General features: G+C 40.1%; 2 protein-coding genes across 6 annotated transcripts in view; one reads left to right on the top strand and one right to left on the bottom strand.

Annotated features, from left to right (window-relative positions):
- LOC106875707 (ATP-dependent RNA helicase DDX55) overlaps positions 1-4,372 on the top strand; it is a 26,164-nt gene extending 21,792 nt beyond the window's left edge. For both annotated transcript variants that reach the window (XM_089354359.1, XM_089354360.1), the window contains exons 12-16: positions 1-57; positions 992-1,118; positions 2,045-2,120; positions 3,287-3,493; positions 4,267-4,372. The exon at positions 1-57 is cut by the window's left edge and continues 32 nt beyond it. In XM_089354359.1, the coding sequence (XP_089210485.1) occupies positions 1-57; positions 992-1,118; positions 2,045-2,120; positions 3,287-3,493; positions 4,267-4,308 (509 nt within the window). In that variant the 3' untranslated portion in view covers positions 4,309-4,372. The remainder of the gene's footprint in view (positions 58-991; positions 1,119-2,044; positions 2,121-3,286; positions 3,494-4,266) is intronic.
- Positions 4,075-18,788, bottom strand: LOC106875708 (rRNA methyltransferase 1, mitochondrial). 4 transcript variants are annotated; one of them, XM_089354364.1, is made up of 10 exons: positions 18,668-18,788; positions 14,340-14,568; positions 12,881-13,118; positions 12,356-12,414; positions 10,619-10,691; positions 9,487-9,566; positions 7,149-7,251; positions 6,438-6,558; positions 5,347-5,469; positions 4,075-4,686 (listed from the first exon to the last, which is right to left on the bottom strand). In XM_089354364.1, exons 2-10 carry the CDS (start codon positions 14,537-14,539, stop codon positions 4,643-4,645), a joined length of 1,041 nt encoding a protein of 346 aa, XP_089210490.1. In that variant the 5' UTR covers positions 14,540-14,568; positions 18,668-18,788; the 3' UTR covers positions 4,075-4,642. The 4 variants fall into 4 exon arrangements, with proteins under 4 accessions (XP_089210490.1, XP_089210487.1, XP_089210489.1 ...); XM_089354361.1 differs by lacking the exon at positions 18,668-18,788 and adding an exon at positions 17,051-17,258; XM_089354363.1 differs by lacking the exon at positions 18,668-18,788 and adding an exon at positions 17,086-17,222.

Here is an 18,788-nt window from a genome sequence, read left to right as displayed (position 1 = left end):
TTTCCTTTATCCAGTCTTATGCCAAACATGAATGTAGCATGATCTTCCGGACTAAAGGTGAGTTTGTCAAATATTCTGCTTCCCTCCTCATTTCAAGAGTATTATTAATTTTTCTTAATTTTTTTGTTTTTCACATAGATGTCAGGTAAGGCTGTATCGTTCAGTTGTCCACTTTCTAATCCTATATATATATATATATATACGATGGGTTTCTTTCAGTTTCTGTCTACCAAATCAACTCACAAGGCTTTGGTCGGCCTGAGGCTATAGTAGAAGACACTTGCCTAGGGTGCCATACAGAGGGACTGAACCTAGAACCATGTGGTTTGTAAGCAAGCTACTTATCACACAGCCACTCCTACGCCCTTGTTTACTCCTCTTATCACATGACGTCAATTCAATGAGGCAGTAACACACACACACAAATACACATCATGAATGCTTCATCCTGACAGATGATAGCCGTCCCATCAACACACACACACTCCACATCCCATCACACAGCACAATCCCTCTGTTGGTAAGCCCTCAGATGGCTTCTAAGACCAGCTGCTGACTGACAGGGTTTAAAACACAAGTGACAGATATTTTTGATGTTTCTTCTATATCTTTGCCCTTTGGAATCTGATTCTGAAGGAATGTTTTTGTGAACTAGCATATGTCTTTTAAGTCCAGATATTGTCTTACAAGTTTTATAACATATGACACAAATCGTAAGAGGTGGTTGGCATTCAAGATTATTACCTACCTGGGCATTTCAGTTTTCATGTGACCTCATATGATTCACGTATCCTGCTTTTGACAACAGAACACGATCACACATGATACATATCCTATGTTCACTGCTGGTTTCAGTTCCAATTTTCCATCCATGAAATCCACTCACAAAGTTTCCTCTTTGCTTAATCCACCACCTCTTCCATCTTTCCTCACCTCTCCACACCTCTCCAGCTGTCATGCAGTATTCTTTATTTTCTAATTCACTCAACAGATCTTGATTTTGGTCGATTGGCAACAGGCTTTGGCCTCCTCAAAATTCCAGTTATGCCTGAACTGAAAGGAAAGAAAATTGACAACTTCACACCGTCATCTGTCGATATAAACACAATTCCATATTTGTAAGTATTGGTCTTCTTGTGTGGTATAATCCCTCTTGTGGATTATCCTTGGTATTTGAATGGTAAGGATGTTTAAACTGTTCAGTTTGTGTGATTGTCCCAGTTGGACTGTACCGAATGAAGACTCACCATATGGGTTGGTGGAGCTGTTGTAACTGATGAGTATGTTAGGTTCTACACGTGGGTGGGGCTGTCTGTTTGGGCCTTTTGATAGCATTTCGTGTTTGTGCGAATGTAGGTTTGTATATGTTTACCTCATCATCATCATCATTTAACATCCGCCTTCCATGCTAGCATGGGTTGGACAATTTGACTGGGGACTGGCGAACCAGATGGCTACACCAGGCTCCAATCTGATCTGGCAGAGTTTCCACAGCTGGATGCCCTTCCTAATGCCAACCACTCCAAGAGTGTAGTGGGTGCTTTTTATGTGCCACCAGCACGAGGGCCAGTTCGACGGTACTGGCGACGGCCATGCTCAAATGGTGTTTTTTACGTGCCACCTGCACAGGAGTCAGTCCAATGTTTTGTTCACATGCCACCTGCACAAGTGCCAGTAAGGCGAAACTGGAAACGATCGCACTCAAATGGTGCTTTTTACGTGCCACTGGCACGGGAGCGAGACTGCTGCTCTGGCAGACTTTTATTATTTAGAAAAATTGACAAAGGAGGTCAGTGAAATTGGCAAATGGAGTGGAGTATCCGACATTTTGGAGTCCTCCTTCAAGGAAAAGGTGACAGGAGTGAAATTAATGTGACACAGCAGAATTTTACACCATGTGTGTGTGTGTGAGAGAGAGAGAGAGAAAGAGAGTGTGTATAGATTACACACATGGATGTAATCTATACATCTATGCAATTTTGTATATATCATTTCAGAATCCTGTCTTTTGTTTGATGTATTTATTTGTTTGTTTGATTGTCAGAAATAAAGACAAGGAAAAGATCAGACAACAGAGGATTCAAGAAGGAGTTGAAAAGAAATCTAAATACAAACCAAAAGTGAGCATTCATTCAATAACATTCATTGATTTTTGTGGAATTTTAATGTTTTTTTAAAAGTTTTCCTAATGATATTTGAAACTCCAAGAATTTAGAAGAATTTAGTGAAACCAATTCTCTTTTCCAGCTTTTGTGTGGGTATCATGCTAACTAGCTCAGACTCCTGTTATATTTGACACGGGTCCAAAATTCTGGTACCATGCACTGCTTCTTAGCATAACACTATATCATCATCATCATCATCATCGTTTAACGTCCGCCTTCCATGCTAGCATGGGTTGGACGATTTGACTGAGGACTGGTGAAACCAGATGGCAATACATACATACATACATATATATATATATATATATATATATATATACACACACTCTTTTACTCGTTTCAGTCATTTGACTGGGGCCATGCTGGAGCACCACCTTTAATCGAATAAATTGACTCCAGGACTTATTCTTCGTAAGCCTAGTACTTATTCTATTGGACTCTTTTTGCCAACTGCTTAGTGATGGGGACAAATGCATACACATATATACATGTATGTATATATATATATATATATATATATATATATATATAGGACTCTTCCTATTGCCAACCACTCCGAGAATGTAGTGGGTGCTTTTTTTACATGGTACAGGTGCCAGTCAGGTGGCACTGGCATCAGTCACACTTGAATGGTGCTTTTTACATGCCACCAGCATGGGAGCCAGTCAGGCGGAACTGGCCTCAGTCACGCTCGAATAGTGCTTTTTATGTGACACTGGTATCAGTCACTGGTATTAGAATGGTGCTTTTTTACATGCCATCAGCACAGGTGCCAGTCAGGCGTGCATAATATTGAAACAAGGAGTCACAAACATGCATGCATTATGGGCTATTCTCAGTTTCCATCTAATAAATCCACTCACGATGTTTTAGTTAACCTGGGATTTATGTAGAAGACACTTGCCCAAAGTGTCACTCAGTGGGACGGAACTCAAATCCATGTGGTTGGGAAGTGAACTGACCCACACTGCCATACCAGCACCTATTAATGCACTGGTGATGAATTTAAATGAAAATGTTGTTCACCCAAACATCGGTGTAGAGCTGTCAATGTTTGAAATTATTGTTCCTGGTGTTCTTGCCTTTTAATTTTAATTAAGATCTGTTTGTAATCTCGATAGACAATTGCCTGGTCAAAGAAGAAAGAGAAGAAGGAAATAAAGAAAAAACGGCAAGAGACGAATAAGCTAAAGAAGAAGAACAAGAAGATGAAGATGACAGAGAGTGTGCAGAAGAGTAAGCTTGAAGCAGCAGAGAAGTCAAGATTAGAAGAAATAAAAGACCTTCAGGATGACTATCGGTTATTAAAGAAACAGAAGAAAGGCAAAGTAAGGGAATACACGAGTTTTTTACTAATTAATATTTGTCAGTTAATTATGTCCTTGGTCTGTTGAGATGCTTGGCACCTCTTCTTTGCAATTTCTTCAGATTCTGGTATAAAAACAAAAAGTCGTCCAAACTGCTGTTATATGGGAAGGTCTTGGAAGTATTAATTACTGGTTGTTATTGCTGGGAATGTGGAATAATGGAATCCAAAGACCTTGTCTTTAGTGTTGCATCCTATGACATAAGTACAGGGTTATGTGTTTTGAGGGTGAAAATCATCATCGTTGTTTAACGTCTGCTTTCCATGCTGGCATGGGTTGGACAGTTTGACAAGAGCTGGCCAGGCAGAAGACTGCACAAGACTTCTGTGTCTGTTTTGGCAGGATATTTACAGCTGGATGCCTTTCCAAACGCCAATCACTTTACAATGTGGATTGGATACTTTTTTTACATGGTACCAGCACTGGTGCCAATAAATGTACGATGGAACAAACTAAATTTGTTTTAGCAAAGAAAATACACTTGTAAAACCTGTGTCTTATATATCAGCAAATAAGGAAACAATTAAAACAAACAAAAAATATTTTAGGCTTTTTACTTTTATTAAAAAAGTACCTACCAAAATCATTTCTATTTACAAATCTTTTAAATATCATCATTTTGAAGCTGGTAAACCTTGAAAATCCTTACATAAACTCTACTTATTTAATTCAGTTCCGTTAATACCAGCTTTGGATGCTTTTAATCAGTCACATTTTCTTTGTTTTTTTGACAGATTTCTGAAGAAGACTTTGAGAAACAGTTTACAGAATCCTGACAGTGATTCAGGAAGCTACCAAGCTTCTCTTTTGTAAATATTAAATAAATGCTATATTTTATAATTTGTTTCACAGGTCTTTTCTTTCATTAAAAAAAGAGAATGTTCGATGTTGTGTTTTCTTTTCTAAGATTTTGTGCCATCTCTTAGACTGGTGACATTGATGTAGTTGATGTCTGGGTGTAACATGTAGACATATGTGGGGAGGGAATTACAAGGGGAAGTAGGATTGGGAGATGTTTTAGGTCGGTTTCGGTGAAGATGTAGAAACAGTACATCTGTACAATAATGATTAATGATCAGTGATTGAATGGCCTTCTTTAACGCTGCAGTTTTAAGACATCTGCGATGTTTTCTTCAGTGAATGCAGCAGTATTCCTAGAAAAAAAAAAGAAAAGAAAAAATTACCAAAGGTCCACCTGACTGACTCCTGTGCTGGTGGCACGTAGAAAGGACTATCCAAATGTAGTCAATGCCAGTGCTCCCCGACTAGCTCCCACGATAGTGGCATAAAAAGCAGGATGGAAGTTGCTGGAAAAAAGGTAGACAGTGGAGACAGGATGCCCGAATATCTCAGCACAACTATTGTATACTAGGACCTCTTGACAAATAAAATACCCTTTTGGGGAGGGGCCAGTTGATTAGATCAACCCCAGTATGCAAATGGTACTTAATTTATTGACTCCGAAAGGATGAAAGGCAAAGTCGACCTTGGCAGAATTTGAACTCAGCATTTTGCCCCATGTACTAATGTTTCAGCCAGCTTGCTGCATTATAAAATAATCTTTTCTATTCTAGGCACAAGGCCTGAAATTTTGGGGGAGGGGGGGGGCAGTTGATTAGATCGACCCCAGTACACAACTGGTATTTAATTTATCGACCCTGAAAGGATGAAAGGCAAAATCGACCTCGGCTGAATTTGAACTCAGAACATAAAGATAGATGAAATACCGCTAAACATTTCACCCAGCATGCTAACGTTTCTGCCACCTTTCCGCCTTTGACAAATGAAATATTGCAATAAAACTGTGTACTCACCTGTAGCTACTGACACATTGAGGGAATCAATATCAATCTGCTCATTGTCCACATGGGAACGGATTGTCACCAGATGGTCACACAAATGCAACATCTGTTTGGAGAGACCAGTACCTTCGTTACCTAATAGAAATAAATGATTACATACAGTGACTTGTAAAATAACACGTTACTGTTTAATTCCAGATCAAGCAGACTTACAATCAAGGGCGTTCTAGCTGTCACTGTCACATCTTTTTCTCATCGTTTAACGTCCACTTTCCATGCTAGCATGGGTTGGACGATTTGACTGAGGACTGGTGAACTGGATGGCTGCACCAGGCTCCAATCTGATCTAGCAGAGTTTCTACAGCCGGATGCCCTTCCTAACGCCAACCACTCTGAGAGTGTAGTGGGTGCTTTTACGTGCCACCGGCACGAGGGCCAGTCACATGGTACTGGCAATGCCCACGCTCAAAAAGGTGTTTTTTATGTGCCACCTGCATGGGAGCCAGTCTAGCGGCACTGGTAACGACCTCACTCAAATGATTTTCTAACATGCCGCCAGCACAAGTGCTAGAAGGCAATGCTGGTAACGATTACACTTAAATGGTGCTATTTACGGGCCACTAGCACGGAAGCCAGACAGCTGCTCTGGCAATGAACACGCTCGGACAGTGCTGTTAGTGCTCCACTGGTGCAGGTGCCAGTCATCGATTTCAATTTCACTTGCCCCAACAGGTCTTCGCAAGCAGAGTTTAGTGTCCAATGAAGGAGAGGTTGGCATGGGTGCCAGTCGTTGGATTTGGTTCAATTTCGATTTCAGATTTCAAATATTTTATTCATAAATAATGTGTCTAGGATTACATTATATATGTTCTTCATTTACTAAGACAAGAACGAGTGATCTGGTTTCTATTTCTAGCAAGACAAGCAACCACATTAACCTTTTTATTTTACCAAATTTCCAATGAACTGCCTTTGTGTCGATTAATTTTGAAAATAATGAAGTTAGTAAAATGATTTTCTCATTATTAAACTGGAGTTTGAAATATAAAATAACATAGCGATTCATCAGAAAACAGCAACCAAAATCTACTCATATGACTTACCAACGATGAGTACTGTTGGATCATGGAGGCAGATATCTCCAATTTGTTTCAAAGTCTTTCCCTCAAATTCACAATTCTTACCAACAGTTCCTACAAGTTTCCATCCATATTTCTTTAGATTCTGTAAATAAAAAATAAAAAGAAGATATATATATATCATCATCATTTGACATCAGTCTTTCATACTGGCATGAGATGAATGGTTTGACAGGAGCTGGCAACCAGAAGATGCAGCAAGCTTTCATAGCTGGATGCAACTTCCTAATGCCAGCCATTTATTTGTTTGTCAGTCTTTGTCAACGATAGCCAAGGACATCACATAGGAGAAGAAGACAGGGCATGGTGTGTCTGGCTGTGGTCAATCAGTCTGATGTGAGCTCGGAAGGCTCTGCCACACATTGACCTCTGGTGCTATGCTAATTTCAAAACTACAGTTTTCTTTTATCACAATTTTTTTTCTTTTTCTACAGCTTACTCTCTGAAAAAGCACAATTGCATTGTTTGTCTGTAAGTAATAAGGTTGGTCAGCTGCTTTTGTTATTTTATTGATAATCAGGAGACCAATCAATCATAATTGATTGATTTCTTACATATGGTCGGTCCTTTTATTTCAGCACTTGCCTAAATCAGAGTTTGTCTTAGAATGAGCCAATCTACATCCGTACAGAGAAACAAAATAAAGAAAGATTTATAAATAAGAAGATAAGTTACCCTTAAGAGAGACATCAGGGTTTGTTCTGTGTTGGTAAATGCCATTGGAAGCAGCTCTAAAGCCCCAGCACTGCTTTTGCTCACCACAGGGTTTATTATGGAACTGAAACCAAAATTCAAGACAGTAAGAAAATAGAGTTAAGTAATTTGCTCAATCTTTCTTCCCAAAGAACTGCATCTCCGTGGCATTGGCATCCTTGGCCATGTTTCCCATCTCAACTCTTAGACTACAGCAGTTTAGGTTGAACACTTACCACACTAAATCCCCACCCACTCAGCAATTCCTCTGTCCCCTCGGTCTAAAATGGGGATTTTTCAACCTTTGTCAACCCCCAATATAATGAATAAGGGGCTAAAAGTGCTACAACACACCATTAGTTTTCTTTATAATTTTGTGCAGGCATGGCTATGTAGTAAGAAATTTGCTTCTCAACCACATGGTTCCAGGTTCAGTCCCATTGTGTCTTCTACAATAGTTCCAGGCCAACCAAAGCTGTGTGAGTGGATTTGATTGGCAATGCCAGTGCCGCCTGACTGGCCCTTGTGCCAGTGGAACATAAAAAGCACCCACTATACTCTCAGAGTGGTTGGCGTTAGGAAGGGCATCCAGCTGTAGAAACTTTGCCAGATCAGATTGGAGCCTGGTGCAGCCTTCTGGTTTGCCAGCCCTCAGTCAAACCATCCAACCCATGCCAGCATGAACAGCAGACGTTAAACGACGATGATGATGATGAAATATGGAAGAAACCTGCCTGTTGTATGTATATATATTTATATGTGTGTGTGTCTGTGTTTGTACTCCACAATCACTGGACAACTGGTGCTGGTGTGTTTACATCCCTATAGCCATATGTAGCAGGTGTAGTCGAGTAGCTGAAACTATTTGGTCCAAGGGGAACTAAACAGAATGTGTGTCTTCCAATCCACCCAGAAGAAATAATAAAAATAATGTAGTTTTTATACAGAATTTACTGTACATATATTATTCATTCTTTAATTACAGCCACAGATGTGTTTGTGTATTACACCATCTCACCTTCAACTAACGAATACACATTAAACTAATGTACTCTCTCTTTCACACACACACACACACACAGGTGTATTCATTTATCTAAAACTAAGGTGTCAAGCTACAGCTATTGCAACTATCGTCCTTCTAAGTAAGCGCTGAGTGCTTTATTTACAGTGATGACTGAATCATGCCTCCAAAACACTACCATCATCGGGTATGGACACATTGAAACTCTGACGTCTGGCAGCTGACTTGGCAGACGCCCATAAAATTATTAACCATCTTACTAGCAATAACTCTGAGCACCTTTTCAAACTCCACCTGTCTAACACCCGTGGACATGTTTACAAAGTCAGAAAACAGCACAGCTCCCATGACTTTCGGAAACACTTTTTCACGCTAAGGGTTGCTGAAGCATAGAACAAACTGCCGGCGTCAGTTGTTAGTTGTCGGAGCACTGCATTCTTCAAAACTTCCATGCTTCCCGAGATCCACCAACACTACACCTGATTTTCTCCCCTCCATACACACGCAAGCATGTACCTGACTCATACACTGTTCACTTTCCAGACATTTGTACAATACTGCATATACTTGATACGCACTTTTGACAAGTTGTAGTGCACCTGAGCACTTTTACTCTTTTACTTGTTTCAGTCACTTGACTGTGGCCATGCTGGAGCACCGCCTTTAGTCGAGCAAATCGACCCCAGGACTTATTCTTTGGATGCCTGGTACTTATTCTATCGGTCTCTTTTGCCGAACCGCTAAGTTACAGGGACATAAACACACCAGCACCGGTTGTCAAGCGATGTTGGGGGGACAGACACAGACATACAAACATATACACACACACACATATATATATATATATATATATACATATATATATACGACGGGCTTCTTTCAGTTTCCGTCTACCAAATCCACTCACAAGGCTTTGGTCGGCCCGAGGCTATAGTAGAAGACACTTGCCCAAGGTGCCATGCAGTGGGAATGAACCCAGAACCATGTGGTTGGTAAGCAAGCTACTTACCACACAGCCACTCCTGCGCCTATACAATAATTTTATTATTATTATTATTATCAACAACATCTATTTTCCATGCTGGCATGGATCGGATGGTTTGACAGGAACTGGCAAGGTAGAGGGCTGTACCAGGCTCCACTCGTCTGTTTTGGTATGGTTTCTATGGCTGGATGCCCTTCCTAGTGCTAACCACAGTACAGAATGTACTGGGTGCTTAAACATGGGCACCAGCAAAATGGAAAATTCGCTCAAAGATAACTTTAGTGACAAAAAAGCAAATTAAAATAAGTTACCTGTTTTCTTTTGAGAAAATGACTTTGTTTGCACCGAAGTAATAAGCGCTGCGTAAAATAGCACCAAAGTTCATGGGATCCTGAAAGTAAAGGAAGAATGGATTAAAAAACAAACCAAGAGTGGCTGTGTGGTAAGAAGCTTGCTTACCAACCACATGGTTGCGGGTTCAGTCACGCTGCATGGCACTTTGGGCAAGCGTCTTCTACTATAGTCACAGGCTGACCAAAGCCTTGTGCGTGGATTTGGTAGATGGAAACTGAAAGAAGCCCATCGTATATATATATGTATGTATGTATGTGTGTATATGTTTGTGTGTCTGTGTTTGTCCCCACAACATCACTTGACAACTGATGTTGGTGAGTTTACGTCCCCGTAACTTAGCGGTTCAGCAAAAGAATCCGATAGAATAAGTACTAGGCTTACAAAAAATAAGTCCTGGGGTCGATTTGTTCGACTAAAAGGCAGTGCTCCAGCATGGCCACAGTCAAATGACTGAAACAAGTAAAAGAATAAAAGAAACGTGATCAGTATTTGAGTATATTCTGAACCACTTAATTCTGGTTTAAAAAATGAGGCTTTATGATTACAGGGTGGGGTGGGGTGGGGAAATGATCTACACTAACGTTTTTCCAAGCATTTTTTTTTTTTGTCACTATCCATTTTATTTATCTCGCTATAAACACTGAATGATTAACGATTCAATCGAAGTGAGTGTGTGTGTGTGTTTCTTGATTGTCAGAGTTGTTGAGGACAGCTAGTTATCAAAATTTAACCAAACTTAGAAAATTACTATTTTTAAATCTCACAACGAGAGATATTCAACAACAGTACTTTGGAGTAAAGATTGTTTGCCAACATAACATGGCAGTCCTGGTTTAGGACGAATGTTGCTGTAATTTAAACCCAGGAGACATCGTCTCCAGCTGGCTATACGATATGATCTGTGTCCTTATATTTTTGAGCAAAGGAATCTAGTACCAGAATTTGAACTCAGAACATAGCGGCAGATGAAATACCATTAAGCATTTCGCCTGGCATGCTAACGTTTCAACCAGCTCACTGCTGCCTTGGTGGGTGATATAAATATTGACAATAAGGATGTTCAAAAGAAAGCGAAGGTACTTAACAAACCTGAACTTGATAAAGAACCAAAAATAACTGCTGCTCAGACGATTTCTTTTCAGTTTCTTGTAAACATAATTGACTGTTCAATAAAGAAATGAATTAAATAATTAAATATAGAAAATAGATAACCACTCTTAAAAATACTTTTGTTAAATGAACAGAAACAGGGCCTCCACGCTATTTGAGCATGGTCAATGCCAGTGCCGCTTGACTGGTTCCATGCTAGTGGCACATAAAAAGCACCATTCGAGTGTGGTTGTTGCCAGTGCTGCCTGACTGGCTCCCGTACCGGTGGCACATAAAAAGCACGATTCAAGCGTGGCCGATTCCAGTACTGCCTGACTGGCCCTCATGCTGGTGGCACGTAAAAAGCACCCACTACACTCTCAGAGTGGTTGGCGTTAGTAAGAGCATCCGGGTGTAGAAACATTGCCAGATCAGATTGAAGCCCTCGGTCAAACCGTCCAACCTATGCCAGCATGGAAAGTGGATGTTAAATGATGATGATGATATATATATATCATTGATATATTTATGTACCTAGTGGTAAGAAACTCTCAAAAGAGTTGAATAGCAGAAGGTCTTCAGTGAAGAAACCCCTCTAAAGCAGGCATTTCAGCCCTTAACATTTTACACAGTAAGAGGCCCAGGCTGCATCCGGGTCATGACTCTTGGAAGCACTTCTGCTAATACTTTTTAGCCGCTTGGATATCGGAGATTTGTGTATCTAAACTGCCTGGAGATTTCATCAAGTTGTAACTTCTCTCTTTTGACTCAGCTTTTAAACTTGATATTTAAAGAAGAAATAAGGTTGGTTGTCATGGTAGCAGTGAAACGTCAACGCTGTCACAATGACTCCCTCAGAGTTACTCCCCTTAGAGAGAGAGAGAGAATGTGTGTGTGTGCAGGTGAGTTCAGGTGTGAGTAGTCAATTGTTTCTTTAAAACAGCCTCTGATTATGGGATAGCTTCAAACCTTCAGTTTCTACTCTGAGGCGTTGTGAGTCTTTTGTAAATAGACCCTGAGGAAATGGGAGTCTTTTGTAAATAGACTCTGAGGAAATGTGAGTCTTTTGTAAACACATGTGTGTCAAAAAAGCTCGAGTTTGAAATTTGTATGGAAGTTGGACCTTCATAAAGATCTGGAGATCCATCTCTTCGTTTCTGCAGTGGAGTCTGTGCTGTTGTACAGGTCTGAGAGACTTGGATGCTAACCAAGAAACTCACTCAGATGATGGATGGGTGCTACACGAGAATGGTGAAGATGGCTCTGAACATTAATCAGTATACACTGAGGATGAAGACCTCAGAGCTGTACAAGAGCCTCCCAAAAATTAGCTTGAAAATAACACAGAGGAGACTGAGGTTAGCTGGACATGCTCACCATCATTCAGAGTTGATACTGCACTCAGTGCTTCTGTGGGAGCCCCTACACGGACACACTAGAAGAGGGAGACCGAGGATGACATATGTCGATGCCCTAAGGACAGACACTGATCGCTGGGAGAGTCAGAACATGACAGCGATGATGAGGGACAAGGACTGCTGGAGATTACTCGTCTGTGGACATCGGGAATTTTACCCATCCCAGATAGGTAGAAATAGGTTTCTGATGGTAAAATGGTTCTGTAAGGCAATGAAGAGGCTGCCTTACAGGTGGGTGAGATGTGACACAGGAAAACAGGCAAGTGACAAATGTCTGCAAATAAATCAATAAAAAGGTGTATTGATCGAATTAAATTACCTGAATGTTTCTGACTTCAGTTCCTGCATCTTAAGGTAAGACACATCCATACATACACCCTAGGGAGAAAAAAAAAAAAAAAAGGAATAAAATGTTAGGTAAAATATAAAAAGTATAACTTAAGGTGTATGAAGCAGTGTTGAACAAAACATATACACATCAGCGCAGGAGTGGCTGTGTGGTAAGTAGCTTGCTTACCAACCACATGGTTCCGGGTTCAGTCCCACTGCGTGGCACCTTGGGCAAGTGTCTTCTACTATAGCCTCAGGCCGACCAATGCCTTGTGAGTGGATTTGGTAGGCGGAAACTGAAAGAAGTCCGTCGTATATATATATATATATGTATATATATATCAACCCCAAAAAGATGAAAGGCAAAGTCGACCTCAGTGGAATTTGAACTCAGAATGTAAAGACAATAAATGTTGCTAAGCATTTTGTTTTACATGCTAATGATTCTGGATAATAATAACAATAACGAAGATGATAACTGGGGGCAGAAAACTCAAAAGTTGATGAAGCTTACCTGGTGAGGCCGTGAACCAGACAATTTATCCAATTTTTCTTTACGAAAGGCAGTCACTGTGATATTGCGTTCGATACCAAGGGAGATAATCTGCTGCAGCAGTTCAGACCGTTGTCCTGAAGATTTTTGTATATAGAGTTTGTGACAGGCACGACTGTTTTTCTTCAGTGCAAGCAGGACAGGATGAATTCCATACAAGACCTCACCAATAAGTTTTACATTGGAGGTAAAGTTTTTTCTATAAAACAAAATAAACATAATTTTTCTCCATAATTATCATCATCATTTAACAATGGAGTGGCTATGTGGTAAGTAGCTTGCTTACCAACCACATGGTCCCGGGTTCAGTCCCACTACGTTGCACCTTGGGCAAGTGTCTTCTACTATAGCCTCAGCCGACCAAAGCCTTGTGAGTGGATTTGGTAGACGGAAACTGAAAGAAGCCCGTCGTATATATGTATATGTATATATATATATCTATGTGTGTGTTTGTGAGTCTGTGTTTGTCCCCCCAACATTACTTGACAACCGATGCTGGTGTGTTTATGTCCCGTAACTTAGCGGTTCAGCAAAAGTGACAGATAGAATAAGTACTAGGCTTACAAAGAATAAGTCCTGGGGTCGATTTGCTTGACTAAAGGTGGTGCTCCAGCATGGCCGCAGTCAAATGACTGAAACAAGTAAAAGAGGTAAAAGAGTAATTGTTGTCCATGTTGGCAAGCTGGGAGGCTGCACCAGACTCCAGTCTGATTTGGCATGGTTTCTACGGCTGAATGCCCTTCCAAACATCAACCAATTCTACACCTCACTGCCATAATGATAATAATAATAATAACAAGAGCAATCAGAGAGTGCAAACCTCTGCTGAAGCAACACCAATGTCTTCTCAACAATTAGCCAGAGATGATTTTTAAAATGAGAATATCTGAAATAAACTCGACTGCTCTCACAAATGAGAATTCTAAAAATGAACCCAACTGCTCACAAAAATTAAGTAAAAGAAACAGGAAAAATAATCCAGAATCCTTGTCCAGTACTGGATCGATCCCAAAATCTAATCAGTTTGTGCCAGTCACGAGGCCAAACATCCCTGAAAATTTCATCCAAATCCAACCAGTGGTTCTTGAGACATCTTGTCCATGGACAAACAAACACAACTGAAAACAATACCTTCATCTTCATTAAGGCAGAGGTAATAATAATAATTTGAACTCAGAAAGATGAGCAAAATGTTGCTAATGATTTGCTAACGATTCTGCCAGCTCACCACCTTAATAATAATAATAAACCTTTCTACTAAAGGCACAAGGCCTGAAATTTGGGGGGAGGGGCTAAGTCGATTACATCGAGTCCAGTGTTTCACTGATATTTAATTTATTGAGTGTAACAGAACAATATTCCAGAAGTAGGAAAGAAAAAGCTGTAAAATGATAAAAATAAAAAAGTGGAAAGAAATTACTGTTTCTTGCGTTTTCCTTCTCCTGGAAGATTATAATTGTAATCTGGCAATGAAGACTTGTTAGAGAAATTGGAGGAAAATATCACATTCTTTACTTTGGTAAGCAGCAATTGTGTTTGCCTTAAATGGAAAAAATTTGTATTTTTCTCTCCAACAAGACGACTGCAACGGACAAACTGAAGCGGTAACTGGTAGGACATCTTTAGGAGAAATTCTATGGTTTATTTTCCTGCAGACGGAAAAAATAAAATAAAATAAGCATTTGATAAGAGACAGAGTGTAAATGATAAAAAAATTCATTTCAAACATAGGTACAATTTAGGAGGATAAAAATAATTGATTAAATCAATCTCAATATTTGACTAGTTGATTAGCATTTATATATTATCAACCCCATTACTAGCATGGAGAACGGAGGTTATTGATGATGATGATAATCAGAAGGATAAAAGATAAACTAATCTCCCTCCCTTTATTTTACATTCTATTGTTCACAGAATCCACCAAATTGATGTTCTCTTTTTCTCTCACGTTTATAGATTCCACAACATTCTTCCTACTGCATAGTCTCAGTTTGATAGTGGCTGGATGATTTCTCTAGTCATGCTTTACATCATACAGAGAGAAGTGAGGGAGAGAAAGTAAAAACAAGGTACAGAGAAAATTAACATAAAAAAGATGCAGGATGAATGTCATAACTTTCTGGAAAATACACATTTGTAAATGAAATTTTTTTGCAGGCACAGGTTTTCAATGGAATAGATTGTGAATACGTTAATAAAAATTAGGAAAGTAATAACATGTTTATTGCAAATATTCAAATGAAAAAAATAGCTTCTTTTTTTTAATCTTAAGATTATAAATATATTTCTTTTGAAAATTAGTATTCCTTTCCTCATTTTGTATAAGCATGAAGAAATTTGATAAAAGTTAAAATGTTGTATCATTATTAAATGTCATACTGGCATGGGTTGGATGGCAGACAGACAATTCGCCGACAGACAGCTTACAGACAGGACTATTGTGTGGCTTGGTGCAAAGTCCTGTTGCCAGATATAGGGTGTTCCAGCAGCCACCCTCTTGACCCAGAGCAGCACAACCTCCTTCAAGCACTTGATGTAGGCCTCCATGTTGAGCCTGGGGCCGTGTGGGAATTATCTGTTGGCAAATTGTCTGCACACAGGGTTGGCTGGTTTCACAAGATCCGATGTTTCTAAGAACAACATTGAGCTCTAAGGTCAGCTTTGGCACATACCTTGCAGCTGGATGCCCTTCCTAGCACCAACCACTTTACAGTGTGGATGGGGTACTTCATTTCTTGTCATCTGCCCTGTTAAGGTTACCATACAATTCACTAACTACTGAAAGGGATGGGGAGCCAGCTTCATGCTAGGGGCTGAGGGGATTACTATGAAAAATGGAGCAGGTTCCTGTAAAGGGATCTGCATGGTTACTCACATCTAGTAGGGGAAAGAAGGTGGGGATAAAGAGAAAATAAACAGTAGGAACTACAACACAAAAACAATGATGATAAGTTACCCGGGTAGCACCACAAGCACAAGATGAGTAGAAGCGGATGGGTGGTTTGTAAGACTGTATGGGAAGGTAGATGAGGGGTGGGAGGCAGACAGCCAAAATAAATAGGGTTGAATGATGGATGAAACAAGAACCACGAGTTGGAGAAGATAGAGAGATGCAGAAGAAAAGGGGCAGTAAGCAGCAGGAGTTGTAACGATAATATAGTTCCTAGGGGATGGGGAAGGAGAAGAGAGAGATATGATATGGCTCAGTACTCTGTGGAGCTGGTGGGAGCAGAGGGAAGAGGCTGGCATAATGTATGAAGGTGGGGAACCCAAAACAACATTTCCACAACTCAGTTTTGCGTCAGTCATTTTGAGAACTTCTCATCGTCAAAAATCCTGGTCCTTTGTCATCTCATACGTCAGGTTTGGGGTCCTGAGGTCACCCTTCACCACTTCATCCATCTCTCCTCTTCCCACAGGTTTCAGCCACATTAAGTGAATGACACTTCTTTATAAAGCTGTCCTCATCCAGTGGAGTCTTCTTGTACACATATGATTCCTCTTAGACTCAGTTTTCCAATCAGCACCTTTTTACTAATTCTTTCACACACTCTCACATTGCACATTCAATGGAGCATGCTTGGTTCATTTCTTTCCACTCTGCTCAAAGTAACACGTACTGGAACTGAGCCCAAATCCAAAAGGTTGGGAAGCAAGCTTCTCAATCATGCAACTATGCCTACACCTGTTTGAATTATACATTTTAAACGTAAGAGATTCATAGTTTAGTAAACAAATTTTTTTTATCATAAATTAAAGTTTCGCCGATGCTTTACAGATTCTGTTAATCCACCATCTTATTCGTGACAGCATTTCCGAAAGCCCGCTCCAATGTATCTTTTTCTTATTAAGTGTGGTTTGAGGGAAATTTAGTTGTTATTGCTCATAGGTCGAGCGACCTTGCACTGGTTTTCTTGCGGGTTCTTAGCTGTCGAGGTGTGTGAATGTGTCAAAACCGCAAAACGTACATCTCAACAGAAAATACAAACTGCACTGAATAATGAAGAGGTGGGAATAAAAATAAAAGAAAAAACTTATGCAGGTAAACGTTGTCAAAAAGCTAAGGAAAACTTAAAGGAAACACGTGTTTTCAAAATGATAGAAGCAATAAAAAAAATACAAAATTACAGAAAGAATATAATCACACGTCAAATTTTTCATACTCCTTCTATTTCGTATTTTTTTCGACGTCAAGCCAAAGGACAACATGAAAGCCACACAATTCGTTCGAAGAGTTCGATTCCTCGTGTGACATTGAATGTTTAGGTTTTGAAGTTGGCCTTGGCGGAGTAATGGGAATACAATCCCTCGTATATTTTTGTGATAATCAGCATGCAAGGGAAACAACTTTTAGAAATTTTATATTATAACAAAATTGCAATTACAGCGTGAATTAGACGTTAGAATTGCAAAAGCTGGCAAAGTAATCCGCTGGCTCCAACATTTGACCCCCAGAAGCGAAGAGGGTATTAAAAAAATGTCAAACTCGCAATCTTCAGTTCGGTTTTCGTCCCTATTTTCACCTGGGGTCAAAGAAGGTAGGCTAATGACCAAAAGATTACGATCACGAACACAAGCGGTCGAAATGGAATTCTTCCGAAGCATATCTTGAGTAAGGTTACTCGACGAGGTGCGTAGCTGGGAGATGAGGGAGTCTCTTCAGATCGAGCCACGGCTTCTCTGCATCGGGAAGTCACAACTCCGATAATACCGATACGAAATTAGAATATCGCAGGCAAGAATTCTTCAAGCCGAGCCAACTGATAGGAGACCTAAGGGTAGACCAAGAACGAACATAGTTGGATAATATCCATTGACTCAGTTGGTCACGCTTGGGATTCTACGTGGAAAGTATAATGGCGGTTCTTTCTGATAGGACCATAAGAGGAAATGCTTGAGGACGCTACCAAACTCCCAATCCCCTCCCGCAGGCAGAGAAGATGGATGGAAAACACACACACACACACACACACACACAAAAGATAAACTGTTAACTTCATTTAAAAGCTTATTATTTCGTGTCAAAAGTTTCGTCGTCTTGTCTGCGACCTGGTCAATGGCATACTTCCACCGCAACACTATATTACTAAATAATTGTTTCTAATTTTGACACAAGGCCAACAAATTTAAAGGGAGGGGGATAATCGATATCATTGATCTAAGTGCTTGAATGATACTTCGTTTTATCAACCAGTCCCGGAAATATATAAAGCAAACTCGACTTCGGCGTGAATTGAACTTGGAGCGTAAAGAGCCTGAAGAGCAAAGCATTTTTTCGGACAGCTCTAACGATTGTGTCAGCTCGATAATGATTTTTGATTTTGGCAGAAAAGGATAACAGTTTTAAAGGGATGGGATTGGTCGATTACATCGCCCTAAATGCACGACTGGTACTTTGTTTTATCGACCCTGAAGAAAAGTGAAGGTGTAGGAGTGGCTGTGTGATAAGTTGCTTGCTTACGAACCACATGGTTCTGGGTTCAGTCCCACTGCGTGGCACCTTGGGCAAATGTCTTCTAGTATAGCCTTGGGCCGACCAAAGCCTTGCGAGTGGATTTAGTAGACAGAAACTGAAAGAAACCCGTCATATATATGTATATATATATGTGTGTGTGTGTGTGTGCGTATGTTTATGTGTCCTTGTTTGTCCCCCCAGCATCGCTTGACAACCGATGCTGGTGTGTTAAGGTCCCCGTAACTTAGCGGTTCGGCAAAAGAGACTGATAGAATAGATACTAGGCTTACAAAGAATAAGTCCTGGGGTCGATTTGCTCGACTAAAGGCAGTGCTCCAACATGGCCACAGTCAAATGACTGAAACAAGTAAAAGAGGTAAAGAAAGAGCCAAGGTAGACTTCATCGAGAAT

The sequence above is a fragment of the Octopus bimaculoides genome, chromosome 6 (assembly GCF_046866305.1).
Source record: "Octopus bimaculoides isolate indiv1 chromosome 6, ASM4686630v1, whole genome shotgun sequence".
NCBI classification, from domain to species: Eukaryota; Metazoa; Mollusca; class Cephalopoda; order Octopoda; family Octopodidae; genus Octopus; species Octopus bimaculoides.
Note: the sequence above shows the minus strand (reverse complement) of the source record. Positions and strands in the feature narration are given on the sequence as shown.

Excerpts from the sequence above, each read along its gene's own strand:
- LOC106875708 (XM_089354364.1), bottom strand. The coding sequence starts at position 14,539 with ATGTCCTACCAGTTACCGCTTCAGTTTGTCCGTTGCAGTCGTCTTGTT. Across the intron at positions 6,559-7,148 it reads CCCTGATGTCTCTCTTAAGG|AATCTAAAGAAATATGGATG; the intron begins GTAACTTATCTT and ends TTTTATTTACAG. Across the intron at positions 4,687-5,346 it reads CAATGTGTCAGTAGCTACAG|GAATACTGCTGCATTCACTG; the intron begins GTGAGTACACAG and ends TTTTTTTTCTAG.